General features: G+C 45.0%; 1 protein-coding gene across 1 annotated transcript in view; it reads right to left on the bottom strand.

Moving 5' to 3' along the window:
• LOC121575201 (sodium channel protein type 8 subunit alpha-like) overlaps window positions 1–14415 on the bottom strand; it is a 139364-nt gene that overhangs the window by 117791 nt on the left and 7158 nt on the right. The window contains exon 2 of the mRNA XM_041888153.2: window positions 6189–6523. Within this exon, the coding sequence (XP_041744087.1) occupies window positions 6189–6467 (279 nt within the window). The 5' untranslated portion in view covers window positions 6468–6523. The remainder of the gene's footprint in view (window positions 1–6188; window positions 6524–14415) is intronic.

The following is a 14415-nucleotide window of genomic DNA, read 5'->3' on the forward strand; positions in this document are numbered from 1 at the left end:
CCTTTAGCCATTCCTGGACCTGTGTCCAAAAACAAGCTACAAATGGACAGAACCAAAACAAATGATCTAATGATTCTGTCTCTTCACAGCAAAATCTGCAGAGCTGGGAAGATTGTATCCCCCATATAAATAACATTCTATTGGTAGCAAGAATTTTATATAATAATTTAAATTGAAAGATTCTAATTTTTGAATCCGGTGTCGTTCTGCGTGTCAGTTCATAAACACTATGCCATGGGATCGGTACGTCAAAGATCTCTTCCCAACTATTTTGCAATCTATATGGGATGGCTGTCAATCCTTTGGTCCTTAAGTGAAACTGATATACTTTTTATTTATCACAGTTTTCCTTAACCAATTATGTTCTTTAATGCAAGGCCGACAGACAAGTTCCTTACTTTCTCCCCCTTCCACTTTCCTCTTCCACTTTTGCGGTAAGGCTGCAATTATTTGGTTGTAATTTTGGGTAGAGCAGACATTTCCATATGTTTTTGTTAGCTGCATGTGCGACATAACTCCACCAGTCCTACCGATGATATCATTTACGAAGATTATACCTTTTTAAACATTCTGTCAAAAAATAAAGGTTTTTGTCAATTAGTATATTTGAATTTAACCACAATATTTGTTGCATTATTTGTTCTGTCGTTTCTGGAGGATTAAATTGAAATTGCAACCAACTTTCTATGGCTTGTTTTAGAAATAGTGATATTTGGGAGATTATTTCCTTTTCAAATAACTGAAAGTGAGAGGTTGTAATCTGAATAAAGGGAAAAAGGCCTTTCTTGAACATTGGGTGAGACAATCTTACTAATTTGCTTGAGAACCAGTTCAGATTTAAGTATAACTTTTGTATGACTGAAGCTTTTAGTGATAGGTCTAATGCTTTAATATTTAATAATTTCTGTTCTCCGAATTCATATTAATTATATAAATATGCCCTTTTAATTTTGTCTGGCTTGCCGTTCCAAATAAAATTGAATATTTTTTTCTCATATAATTTAAAAAACTGTTCGCTAGGCGTAGGCAAGACCATAAGCAAATAGGTAAACTGGGATAATACTAAAGAGTTAACCAGGGTGATTTTTCCACAAATTGACAGGTATTTTCCTTTCCATGGTAGTAAGATCTTATCTATTTTTGCTAACTTTCTATTAAAATGTATTGAGGTGAGATCATTTATTTCCTTTGGGATATGTATTCCGAGTATATCCACATCACCATCAGACCATTTTAACGACATGGTAATGTAAAACTTTTATTTTTTAGTGATCCAATACGTAATATAGTACAATTGTCATAATTTGGTTGTAATCCAGAGAGGTTAGAAAATGTATCTAGATCCTCTATGAGGCTGTGGAGGGATTCTAGTTGTGGATTTAAAATAAAACAAATAGGCTATGTTTGCTGTATGAAAAATCCAATAGTGCTGTATTGCCTAGTTTAACATTTCTACGTACACTCTTAGAAAAAAGGTTCCAGGTAGAACCCTTTTGGGTTCCATGTAGAACCCTCTGTGGAAAGGGTTTTACATGTAACCCTAAAGAACCCTTGTAGGTTCTAGATAGCACCTTTTTTCTAAGAGTGTAGCCTCTAAGTGTATCCTACAAAGCAAGATCAATGAGTTAGCCAGTTAACTTTGATAAACAACAATAACTATTCATTTTCTGGTTCAGTAGGAAAGTGACATTTCGATATGTGTTTTTGGTTGTTGAGTGAATTAGACCATGGCAAGTTTAAAGAATATATTTCATATAAATGTTAAGTTATTTCAGAGTATTTAGGCAAGTTAGCTGGCTAACTCCTTGCTTCTGCTTTGTAGTATACCCATCTGGCCCTGGACGTTTGTCTGACACATACACACAGAATTCACTGAAGCTCCTCCCATACACAAGCACTTGTACAACTTAAATTGAACCCCATCACACACACACTGTCACACTCTCACACATGTGCGCACATACGCTTGCACGCAAGCACACATACACACACTTACAAACACATGCACACACACACACACCCTGTGTGACTCCTGGAGCTTTTAGCATTCCTAATCACTCCAGACATTTCAGATGGCCATGCAGTCCCCTCCTCTCCTCTCCTCTTTCCTCCACTCCTCTCCTCTCCTTTCTCTTCCACTCCTCTTTCTCCCTCTCCTCTCGTGTTTCTCTTCCTTTCCTCTCCATTCCTATCCTGTCCCCCATCACAGCCAGGGGAGAACAGGAACGGCAGCAACTGCACTTCTCCCTCACCGGCACCGGTCCACCCTCCCCCTCTCTCTCTTCCCCTCCCCCTCCCCCCCTTTACTTGATGCTTGAGTGCTGTGATCAGATTTCACTGCAGCTGACAGCAACACACACACACAGACACACACACACCACATGGTCACACGCAAGCTTGCAAACATTGAGGTGGGAAGAGAGGGAGGGGAGGGGGGAATTGGCGGTCAAATAGAGTAGAGGATGAGAAACCTGGAGAGAAGAGGTAGAGAGAAGAGGTAGAGAGACTGAGGAGGAGGTTTTGAGGCGACACATGAATATGCATGCCAGGGCTCCCATAGGTGTCATAAAAGGTATAGATGTGGATGAGAAAGTGGAGGAAGGTAGGTAGTAAAATGCTCTGAACGGCTGTGCGTGTGTGTGTGTGTGTGTGTGTGTGCGTGTGCATGTATGTAATAGTATTTTATTAGGATCCCCATTAGCTACTCTTTCTGGGGTCCACACAAAACATAATACATCAAATTAATAGACAAGTACATCACAAGGACATAACTAAATTTAAAATAAGAATACACGCTTTCTTACATTTATGCCTTCATGGGGGGGTAACAGACCTTGGCAGGGCAGAGTGAGGGAGAGGCATCACAGCATACATGCATGCACACACACTCATTCACTCTTACACACACGCACACACACAGGGATCTAGGGAGGGAGGTCACTGAGACAGACGCAGCTCCAGACATGAGAGAAATGTGCATGAGGGAGCCCTGAGCACCACCTGATGAACGAGTCTACCTCTGTCCCTCCTCAAAGACAGAGAGGAGATCAATGGAGAAAGGGAGCAGAGGCAGGAGAAGGAGAGCGCTAAGCATAACCGATAGGCCAGGGCAAAGGGGTAAGGAAGAGGGGAGGAAGGAGGAGGGGTGGTTATACCACACCGTCACCCCTCCTATTGCTGCCAATGTAGAAATCCATGGATCTTTAGATCACAGGAGGCACGCATACTAAAAAAGGAGGTACACACAAACTCGGTAGGAGGCACAGCACACACACACACCTTGCGGGACTGGCTGTGTCCCTGGGACAATCCTGCTGAGTGGGTCTCTCTAGCCCTGCAGGCCCCAGATTCTCTTACAGGCTAGAACACCCAGCCCCTCAAGGTGCAGCCAGCCCCTCCTCTCTTCTCCTGCCCTGTAAGGACAGACCCATGCTAGGGTTACACTGGGGGGTGGAGGCTGAGGGGAGAGGGGACAGGGCCTAAACTGAAAGGGAAACTGAACTGGTTTCCTGGGCTGGTAAGGGATGCAACCATTTGACTTATGCTAAACGGGAGATCCTATGTGATGTGTATGCATACCAAGTGGGGCATATGTGGTGGCTGGCCTAAATCATGAACACTATATGACCAGAAGTATGTGGACACCTGCTTGTCGAACATCTCATTCCAAAATTGATGGGCATTAATATGGAGTTGGTCCCCCCTTTGTTGCTATAACAGCCTCCACTCTTCAGGGAAGGCTTTCTTCTAGATGTTGGAACATTGCTGCAGGGACTTGCTTCCATTCAGCCACAAGAACATTAGTGAGGTCGGGCACTGATGTAGGGCGATTAGGCCTGGCTCGCAGTCTGTGTTCCAATTCATCCCAAAGGTGTTAAGGTCAGGGCTCTGTGCAGGCCATTCCATTTTTTTCCACACCAATCTTGACAATCCATTTCTTTATGGACCTCGCTTTGTGCACAGGGGCATTGCCATGCTGAAACAGGAAAGGGCCTTCCCCAAACTGTTGCCACAAAGTTGGAAGCACAGAATCATCTAGAATGTCATTGTATGCTGTAGCGTTAAGATTTCTCTTCACTGGAACTAATGGGCCTAGCCCGAACCATGAAAAACGTCCCCAGACCATTATTCCTTCTCCACCAAACTTTACAGTTGGCACTATGCATTGGGGCAGGTAGCGTTCTCCTGGCATCCACCAAACCCAGATTCGTCCGTCGGACTGCCAGGTGGTGAAGCGTGATTAATCACTCCAGAGAACACGTTTCCACTGCTCCAGAGTCCAATGGCGGTGAGCTTTACACCACTCCAGCCGACGCTTGCCATTGCACATGGTGATTTTAGGCTTGTGTGCGACTGCTCAGCCATGGAAACCCATTTCATGAAGCTCCCGACGAACAGTTCTTGTGCTGACAGTGCTTCCAGAGGCAGTTTGGAACTCGGTAGTGAGTGTTGCAACCGAGGACAGATGTTCTGTTAGCTTGTGTGGCCTACCACTTTGCGGCTGAGCCGTTGTTGCTCCTAGACATTTCCACTTAACAATAACAGCACTTACAGTTGACCGTGGCAGCTCTAGCAGGGCAGACATTTGACGAACTGACTTGTTGGAAAGGTGGCACCCTATGACGGTGCCACGTTGAAAGTCACTGAGCTCTTCAGTAAGGCCATTCTACTGCCAATGTTTCCCTATGGAGATTGCATGGCTGTGTGCTCGATTTTAAACACCTGTCAGCAACGGGTGTTGCTGAAATAGCCAAATCCACTAATTTGAAGGGGTGTCCACATACTATTGTATATATATAGTGTATGATATGGTGGTTGTATTTTTAACTGGGAGCTAGCTGGTGTGAGGCTGTAAGGAGATATCATTAGCAATCAGTTTCCAAATAAACATAGTTATAGCTGTGGAAGATATCACAATATGTCTAGAGAAGGAGCTGCATGAAGGAGCATGTATGCTCAAAGAACGAATGCCTGAGATAACTGCCTGGTCAGGAAAAACTAGGCATGTCACTCCAACATCACAGATACTGTAGTGTAAATAAACAGTACAGTAAGTATAGCTTGTTTAGTTTTAGAGCTCATTCTTCTAATGGGTTAGTCAGTCTACGACATCCCCTCCCTTTACAGTCTGAACAAAGCTGGACATGACACACAAATGCTATGCTTCAAATAAACAAGTGGAAAGGGACCAAAACAGCAGCTAACTCCTTCAAAGTCGTACAGTGAGGCAGGGAAAAATTATCAAATGGAAAAATACTATAAAGATGTACTAATTGTATGTTGGAAAATGTGAAGAGGAAAACACATACACTAAACCTATATCATGCACACAAACACACACACACACACACACACACACACACACATTCCAAGAAAACAGAAACCAAGACACGCACACGCATACAGACCGTCTGCTTTGACAGAACACCCTCATGATCCAAGCGAGTGATTTTCCTCACTAGCAAATTCAATTAGCAGTAGCACTGATAGTACATATTCAGAGGCCTGTTGGTCCCATCTCTGCTGCCAGCTTCCACCAGCATATGTACAGTAAGTGCACCAATACAGAGCATCAATCAACACATACATAAGCATTGCCAAAGAGACATGCGGTCCAGAACTCCAGACCTTCACTGTAGAGTTGCAGGATCTACCAGCATCTTCATGGTGACTGTGATAGCTTATGAGCTCTATGTGAGCCTTCATAAGCATCGACTGGCTCTAATCACCTCTCCCAGGGGTCAAACTATTAAAGAGCAATACCATACCTCAAGGTCATCTTTGCTGTTTACTCTGTGCCGTATCCCTATCTTTATGGCTGGTACAACGATGCACAAACCTTCATTTTGTCTAATAAGAGTTTTCTGAATCAGGTTTCCTAAAAACAGTTTGATTCTAAATTTGCTTACCCAATAAGCATAAAATCTCAGTCATAAACTTGGTTAAAAGCGTAATATAGGGGCCACACATTAGGACTTATAACACAGTCATAAGCAGCATACATTTAAAAGGCAAGCTATAAAGACTTGAGTATAGTACAATACATTTCTTCCTTCCTCAAATGATTTTTCTAAACAGATATCATACCAGTACTAATTTCCCTCCAACCCCTAACTTCTCCTAACTGGAGGGGAGATTCCCTTTGTCATGCCCATCCCTGTGTGGGATTGATGGGTGTAGGAACTCACTTTCTCATTCATATAATAGGGGTCCAAGTCCTCCAGTGGTACCGCCACCAGCCCATTAGGGATGTCCCCGTAGATGAAGGGAAGGGACTTCCCCGCCTCCAGATCACCGTTGGGCATGGGTTCTTCCTCTTCTTCCTCGCGGTGACTGCTGTCCGACTTGGGCTTGGGCTTCTTCTTGATCTTCTCCTGGAATTGGCGTTCCTCAATATTACGGAGCGACTCGGGGGTGAACTGCTTGAAGCTGTCAGGTCCTGGGGGTGCGAGACCGGGCGCGGCCATGTTTTCATCCTACAGCTATTTCCTCTTTATTTAAGTTTCATTCAGAACATCCGGCTCTGAAAGAGAGAGGGAGAGGGAGAGAGAGAGAGAGAGAGAGAGAGAGAGAGAGAGAGAGAGAGAGAGAGAGAGAGAGAGAGAGAGAGAGAGAGAGAGAGAGAGAGAGAGAGAGAGAGAGAGAGAGAGAGAGAGAGAGAGAGAGAGAGAGAGAGAGAGAGAGAGAGAGAGAGAGAGAGAGAGAGAGAGAGAGAGAGAGAGAGAGAGAGAGAGAGAGAGAGAGAGAGGGGGGGGGGAAAGAGAGACAGGATATAAGGTATAAATGCAGACATCATATTTCTAATAAAACTCAAGTTGAGGACATCCATTTTCACTAAGAACTTTGGTCATGATTTAGGTAAAAAAAGACCGCAGTTCAGCACTTGGGTAAACAGCCGGTCCTACTATCAAGTTTCAAAATGGAAAAAGTAATAATGATCTTGTAATATCACAGTGGGTAGAATCAAAAGTAACAAAACTCAGGTCTCTTTTAGTTCAAATGAGATGGTAGAACAAACAATGAGACTAATGAAATGTCTGTTTTATATTTCATTATGGCGCTTATTAACAAGACTCATTGCTGGGTTGTGTCCTCGCTGTCTGTCTGTCTGTCTGTCTGTGTTTCTCCCTAAGACTGAGACAGGGTGGAATTTTATATCTCTGTCAGAGAGGGAGCCAACAAAGCAAGGCATCCAGACTAGAGGATGTGCAACCATTTGGAACCAGAGAGATGGAACCAGAGCCATCTCTCTCTCTCTCTCTCTCTCTCTCTCTCTCTCTCTCTCTCTCTCTCTCTCTCTCTCTCTCTCTCTCTCTCTCTCTCTCTCTCTCTCTCTCTCTCTCTCTCTCTCTCTCTCTCTCTCTCTCTCTCTCTCTCTCTCTCTCTCTCTCTCTCTCTCTCTCTCTCTCCTAATACAAATAAATGCTACATAAATCAGGGCTGCCATTGACAGGATAACAGAGAACTGTGTCTCCAATCTACTTAATTCATTCATGGTGGCTCTGATGCTGCCTGGTTGGCCTGTTGATGACCCTACAGAGAGAAAAATGAATGGCCACCTCCAGCCCTCTGTGCCTGTCTGTATGTCTGTCTGCTGCATGGGCTCTTCCCTTGTCCCAGGGAGCTCTGTTAAGTGTCTGTCTGGATTATCTGTCTAATGTTTTATCGTTAGGAGTCTCTCTCTCTCTATCTCTCTCTGAAAAACCGTACATAACATATCTTAATAAGATATTCCCTTTGTAAGCACATTCTGACTCCGAAGTAGTAGGTACTATGGCATCTTAATCCATACATGGTTCCTTCAGAACCTTCTTCCATTTCTGTCTCAATTTCAGTCATTTCTTTCTTGGTCCTGTGCAGTTGTAATTCAAAAAATACATGTGTGAACACCAAACCTTGTTTTAAATTTGAACTTATTGGAGAAGAAATAGTGAATTAAGGGTGCCAATATATTAGAGAGCAACTGCATGTTGTTATTTTTTTACCCCATGTATACAGTGGGGGAAAAAAGTATTTGATCCCCTGCTGATTTTGTACGTTTGCCCACTGACAAAGAAATGATCAGTCTATAATTTTAATGGTAGGTTTATTTGAACAGTGAGAGACAGAATAACAACAAAAAAATCCAGAAAAACGCACGTCCAAAATGTTATAAATTGATTTGCATTTTAATGAGGGAAATAAGTATTTGACCCCCTTTCAATCAGAAAGATTTCTGGCTCCCAGGTATCTTTTATACAGGTAACGAGCTGAGACTAGGAGCACACTCTTAAAGGGAGCTTCTCAGCTTGTTACCTGTATAAAAGACACCTGTCCACAGAAGCAATCAATCAATCAGATTCCAAACTCTCCACCATGGCCAAGACCAAAGAGCTCTCCAAGGATGTCAGGGACAAGATTGTAGACCTACACAAGGCTGGAATGGGCTACAAGACCATCGCCAAGCAGCTTGGTGAGAAGGTGACAACAGTTGGTGCGATTATTCGCAAATGGAAGAAACACAAAAGAACTGTCAGTCTCCCTCGGCCTGAGTTGCAATGATCATGAGAACGGTGAGGAATCAGCCCAGAACTACACGGGAGGATCTTGTCAATGATCTCAAGGCAGCTGGGACCATAGTCACCAAGAAAACAATTGGTAACACACTACGCCGTGAAGGACTGAAATCCTGCACCGCCCGCAAGGTCCCCCTGCTCAAGAAAGCACATATACAGGGCCGTCTGATGTTTGCCAATGAACATCTGAATGATTCAGAGGAGAACTGATTGAAAGTGTTGTGGTCAGATGAGAACAAAATCGAGCTCTTTGGCATCAACTCAACTCGCTGTGTTTGGAGGAGGAGGAATGCTGCCTATGACCCCAAGAACACCATCCCCACCGTCAAACATGGAGGTGGAAACATTATGCTTTGGGGGTGTTTTTCTGCTAAGGGGACAGGACAACTTCACCGCATCAAAGGGACAATGGACGGGGCCATGTACCGTCAAATCTTGGGTGAGAACCTCCTTCCCTCAGCCAGGGCATTGAAAATGGGTCGTGGATGGGTATTCCAGCATGACAATAACCCAAAACACACGGCCAAGGCAACGAAGGAGTGGCTCAAGAAGAATCCCATTAAGGTCCTGGAGTGGCCTAGCCAGTCTCCAGACCTTAATCCCATAGAAAATCTGTGGAGGAAGCTGAAGGTTCGAGTTGCCAAACGTCAGCCTCGAAACCTTAATGACTTGGAGAAGATCTGCAAAGAGGAGTGGAACAAAATCCCTCCTGAGATGTGTGCAAGCCTGGTGGCCAACTACAAGAAACGTCTGACCTCTGTGATTGCCAACAAGGGTTTTGCCACCAAGTACTAAGTCATGTTTTGCAGAGGGGTCAAATACTTATTTCCCTCAATAAAATGCAAATCAATTTATAAAAATGTTGACATGCGTTTTTCTGGTTTTTTGTTGTTGTTATTCTGTCTCTCACTGTTCAAATAAACCTACCATTAAAATTATAGACTGATCATGTCTTTGTCAGTGTGCAAACGTACAAAATCAGCAGGGGATCAAATACTTTTTTCCCTCACTGTATAACCAAGCTATAATTTCTCATTATGTATTTATTCCTTGTGTTACTATTATTATTTTTTTCTATTATTATTTTAAAAAATATATTGTATTAGAAGTAAGCACTTCACTGTTAGTCTACACCTGTTGTTTACGAAGCATAAGACAATTAAAATGTGATTTTTTTATTTAATTTATATTATCTGATCTGATATAGCTACATTTTCAATAATCATCATCATTAACATTGCAGTGCATGTTATAGTGGTTAGGCTCCATTTCATGACTAATTCATGAATCATGGCATCCTGGGCAACTTATGTGTCAAAGTAAAAAGTTTATTATTGTGTGCTTTCACACTTGATCAATAAAAAAATAATTGCAAAATGTTATCACTTTGGTTTCTAGGCCACAAGTTTTGTCCTTAACTTTCAAACCACGCCGTAATTATTTTCCAGCTTGCCTATATGGCTCAGGTATGTTAGGTCGCAGAATGAAGTGAAGCCTCCAACATATCGGTTTGAAGTTATTCACCATAATATTCACCATAATCAATATAGGCCCATACGTTTGGTCGTTGTCTTTGCTTCACATTCAGCTAGATGTTTTAGGGGGGAACTGCCCGAAGAACATCATAATCATTGCTGCCTCTGCCTCCTCTTCTCCATCCAAACTAGATTATTGGTAGTCAACATTATCAGTGTGGAACAGGCTACAGCTGATGATCTGGCAAATTAATGGTTACATTTACATTTACATTTACGTCATTTAGCAGACGCTCTTATCCAGAGCGACTTACAAATAGGTGCATTCACCTTATAGCCAGTGGGATCACCGCTACCAGCAACGTGTGGCCACGAGTGGAGGGCAAAGAAATATGGACGCATTTAGCCTCCAAAACTCAATTGGAAATGCAAATGAATAAATGATAAATCAATATCATGTTTGCAATTCCTTTTTCTATAAGGGTATGCCTTTTTTAGAATTCTAATTGAAATGCAAGAACATACAGTACCAGTCAAAAGTTTGGACACACCTACTCATTCCAGTTTATTTATTTTTTAAATATATTTTCTACATTGTAGAATAATAGTGAAGACATCAAAACTATAAAATAACACATATGGAATCATGTATTAACCAAAAAAGTCTTAAACAAATCAAAATATATTTTAGATTTTAGATTCTTCAAAGTGTCACGATCGTAGAAAGGAGCAGACCAAAGCGCAGCGTGTTGAGCGAACATCGTAGACTTTATTATTAAAGAAACCACGATAAAAACAATAAACCACGATCATGAAGTCCTCAGTGATACGACTGAAACGGGAAACAAAAACCCACAATTCCCACAGGAAAACATTCCAGAATAAATATGGCTCCCAATCAGAGATAACGAGCCGACAGCTGACACTCGTTACCTCCGATTGGGAGTCATAGACCAAACCTAGAAATACAACCAACAGAAAGGCAAACCTAGAAATACAAAACCAAAACCCAACAAAACAAAATACACCCTAAATGAAAATAACAACCCTGGCTCAACAATCAGAGTCCCTGGAGCCAGAGTGTTACAGTACCCCCTAAAGGTGCGCACTCCGGGCGCACCAGCATACAGTCTCGGGGAGGGTCTGGGTGGGCGTCTGTCCACGGTGGCGGTTCTGGCCCTGGTCGTGGTCCCCACCCCACCTTAGTCACCACCCGCTTCCCTAGCCTCCTCCACATGACCACCCTCCAACTTACTCCACCTGGATTTAGGGGCAGCACCGGGCTAAGGGACAGCACCTGGCTGGGACGGCTCATGGCAGGCTGAAGGATCTGGCTGCTCATGGCTGGCTGACGGATCTGGCTGCTCATGGCTGGCCGACGGATCTGGCTGCTCATGGCTGGCCGACGGATCTGGCTGCTCATGGCTGGCCGACGGATCTGGCTGCTCATGGCTGGCGGAAGGCTCTGGCTGATCCTGTCTGGCAGAAGGCTCTGGCTGATCCTGTCTGGCGGAAGGCTCTGGCTGATCCTGTCTGGCGGAAGGCTCTAGCGGCTCTGGTCTGGCGGACGGCTCTGATGGCTCATGGCAGACGGGCGGCTTTGCAGGCTTTGGGCAGACGGGCAGTTCAGGCCCGTTGGGCAGACCGGCAGACTCTGGCCGTCTGAGGCGCACCGTAGACTTGGTGCGGGTGGCCGGAACAGGCCTGACCGGGCTGGACGTACGCGCACCGTAGTCTTGGTGCGGGTGGTCGGAACAGGCCGGACCGGGCTGGCGACGCGCACCGTAGACTTGGTGCGGGTGGCAGGAACAGGCCGGGTCGGGCTGGCGACGCGCGCACCGTAGTCTTGGTGCGGGTGTCGGAACAGGCCGGACCGGGCTGGCGACGCGCACCGTAGTCTTGGTGCGGGTGGCAGGAACAGGCCGGGTCGGGCTGGCGACGCGCACCGTAGACTTGGTGCGGGTGGCAGGAACAGGCCGGACCGGGCTGGCGACAGCGCACCGTAGTCTTGGTGCGGGTGGCAGGAACAGGCCGGGTCGGGCTGGCGACGCGCACCGTAGACTTGGTGCGGGTGGCAGGAACAGGCCGGACCGGGCTGGCGACAGCGCACCGTAGTCTTGGTGCGGGTGGCAGGAACAGGCCGGGTCGGGCTGGCGACGCGCACCGTAGTCTTGGTGCGGGTGGCAGGAACAGGCCGGACCGGGCTGTGGAGACGGACAGGAGGCCTGGAGTGAACAGCGGCCACCACCCGTCCTGGCTGAATGCCTACCCTCACACACTCTGTGTGAGGCATCAGCACAGGACGTACAGGGCGGTGTACCCCTGGCCTGGTGGCCTCCTGGATACTCCCCTTTTCTCCTCCGTCAGCCCCGTCGTCCATGCCGTGTGCCCCCTAAAAATTTTCTGGGGTTGACTCACGACCCTCCGACGATGGCCCTGCTGCCGCCGTTGCTCCTCTCTCGCCAGGGCCTTGATCCTTCCCCAAGGTCCCTTGCCTCCGAGCATGTCCTCCCAGGACCACGAGTGCCCACCTGGGCCACGCCAGCCTCTCCATCTCCTTGCCCGGCGCCTCCTCCCATGTCCAGTCTCCTTGCTCCTGGACACGCTGCTTGGTCTTTCTTTGGTGGGTTTTTCTGTCACGATCGTAGAAAGGAGCAGACCAAAGCGCAGCGTGTTGAGCGAACATCGTAGACTTTATTATTAAAGAAACCACGATAAAAACAATAAACCACGATCATGAAGTCCTCAGTGATACGACTGAAACGGAAACAAAAACCCACAATTCCCACAGGAAAACATTCAGAATAAATATGGCTCCCAATCAGAGATAACGAGCCGACAGCTGACACTCGTTACCTCCGATTGGGAGTCATAGACCAAACCTAGAAATACAACCAACAGAAAGGCAAACCTAGAAATACAAAACCAAAACCCAACAAAACAAAATACACCCTAAATGAAAATAACAACCCTGGCTCAACAATCAGAGTCCCTGGAGCCAGAGTGTTACACAAAGTAGCCACCCTTTGCCTTGATGACAGCTTTGCAAACTCTTGGCATTCTCTCAACCAGCTTCATGAGGTAGTCACCTGGAATGCATTTCAATTAACAGGTGTGCCTTCTTAAAAGTTAATTTGTGGAATTTCTTTCCTTCTTAATGCGTTCGAGACAATCTGTTGTGTTGTGACATGGTAGGGGTGGTATTCAGAAGATAGCCCTATTTGGTAAAAGACCAAGTCCATATTATGCCAAGAACAGCTCAAATAAGCAAAGAGAAATGACAGTCCATCATTACTTTAAGACATGAAGGTCAGTCAATGCGGAACATTTCAAGAACTTTGAACGTTTCTTAAAGTGCAGTCGCAAAAAACATCAAGTGCTATGATGAAACTGGCTCTCATGAGGACCGCCACAGGAAAGGAAGACCCAGAGTTACCTCTGCTGCAGAGGATAAGTTCATTAGAGTTAACTGCACCTCAGATTGCAGCCCAAATCAATGCTTCACAGAGTTCAAGTAACAGACACATCTCAACATCAACTGTTCAGAGGAGACTGCGTGAATCAGGCCTTCATGGTAGAATTGCTACAAAGAAACCACTACTAAAGGACACCAATAAGAAGAAGAGACTTGCTTGGGCAGAGAAACATGAGCAATGGACATTAGACCGGTGGAAATATATCCTTTGGTCTGATGAGTCCAAATTTGAGATTTTTGGTTCCAACCACCGTGTCTTTGTGAGACGCAGAGTAGGTGAACGGATGATGTCCGCATGTGTGTTTCCCATCGTGAAGCATGGAGGAGGAGGTGTGATGTTGTGGGGGTGCTTTGCTGGTGACACTGTCTGTGATTTATTTAGAATTCAAGGCACACTTAACCAGCATGGCTACCACAGCATTCTGCAGCAATATGCCATCCCATCTGGTTTGCGCTTAGTGGGACTATCATTTGTTTTTCAACAGGACAATGACCCAACACACCTCCAGGCTGTGTAAGGGCTATTTGACCAAGAAGGAGAGTGATGGAGTGCTGCATCCGATGACCTGGCCTCCACAATCACCCGACCTCAACCCAATTGAGATGGTTTGGGATGAGTTGGACCATAGAATGAAGGAAAAGCAGCCAACAAGTGCTCAGCATATGTGGGAAGTCCTTCAAGACTGTTGGAAAAGCATTCCAGGTGAACCTGGTTGAGAGAATGCCAAGCGTGTGCAAAGCTGTCATCAAGGCAAAGGGTGGCTACTTTGAAGAATATAAAATATAAAATATATTTTGATTTGTTTAACACTTTTTTGGTTACTACATAATTCAATATGTGTTATTTCATAGTTTTGATGTCTTCACTATTATTCTACAATGTAGAAAATATTAAAAATAAAGAAAAACC

The sequence above is a fragment of the Coregonus clupeaformis genome, chromosome 10, assembly GCF_020615455.1.
Source record: "Coregonus clupeaformis isolate EN_2021a chromosome 10, ASM2061545v1, whole genome shotgun sequence".
Taxonomy (NCBI): Eukaryota; Metazoa; Chordata; class Actinopteri; order Salmoniformes; family Salmonidae; genus Coregonus; species Coregonus clupeaformis.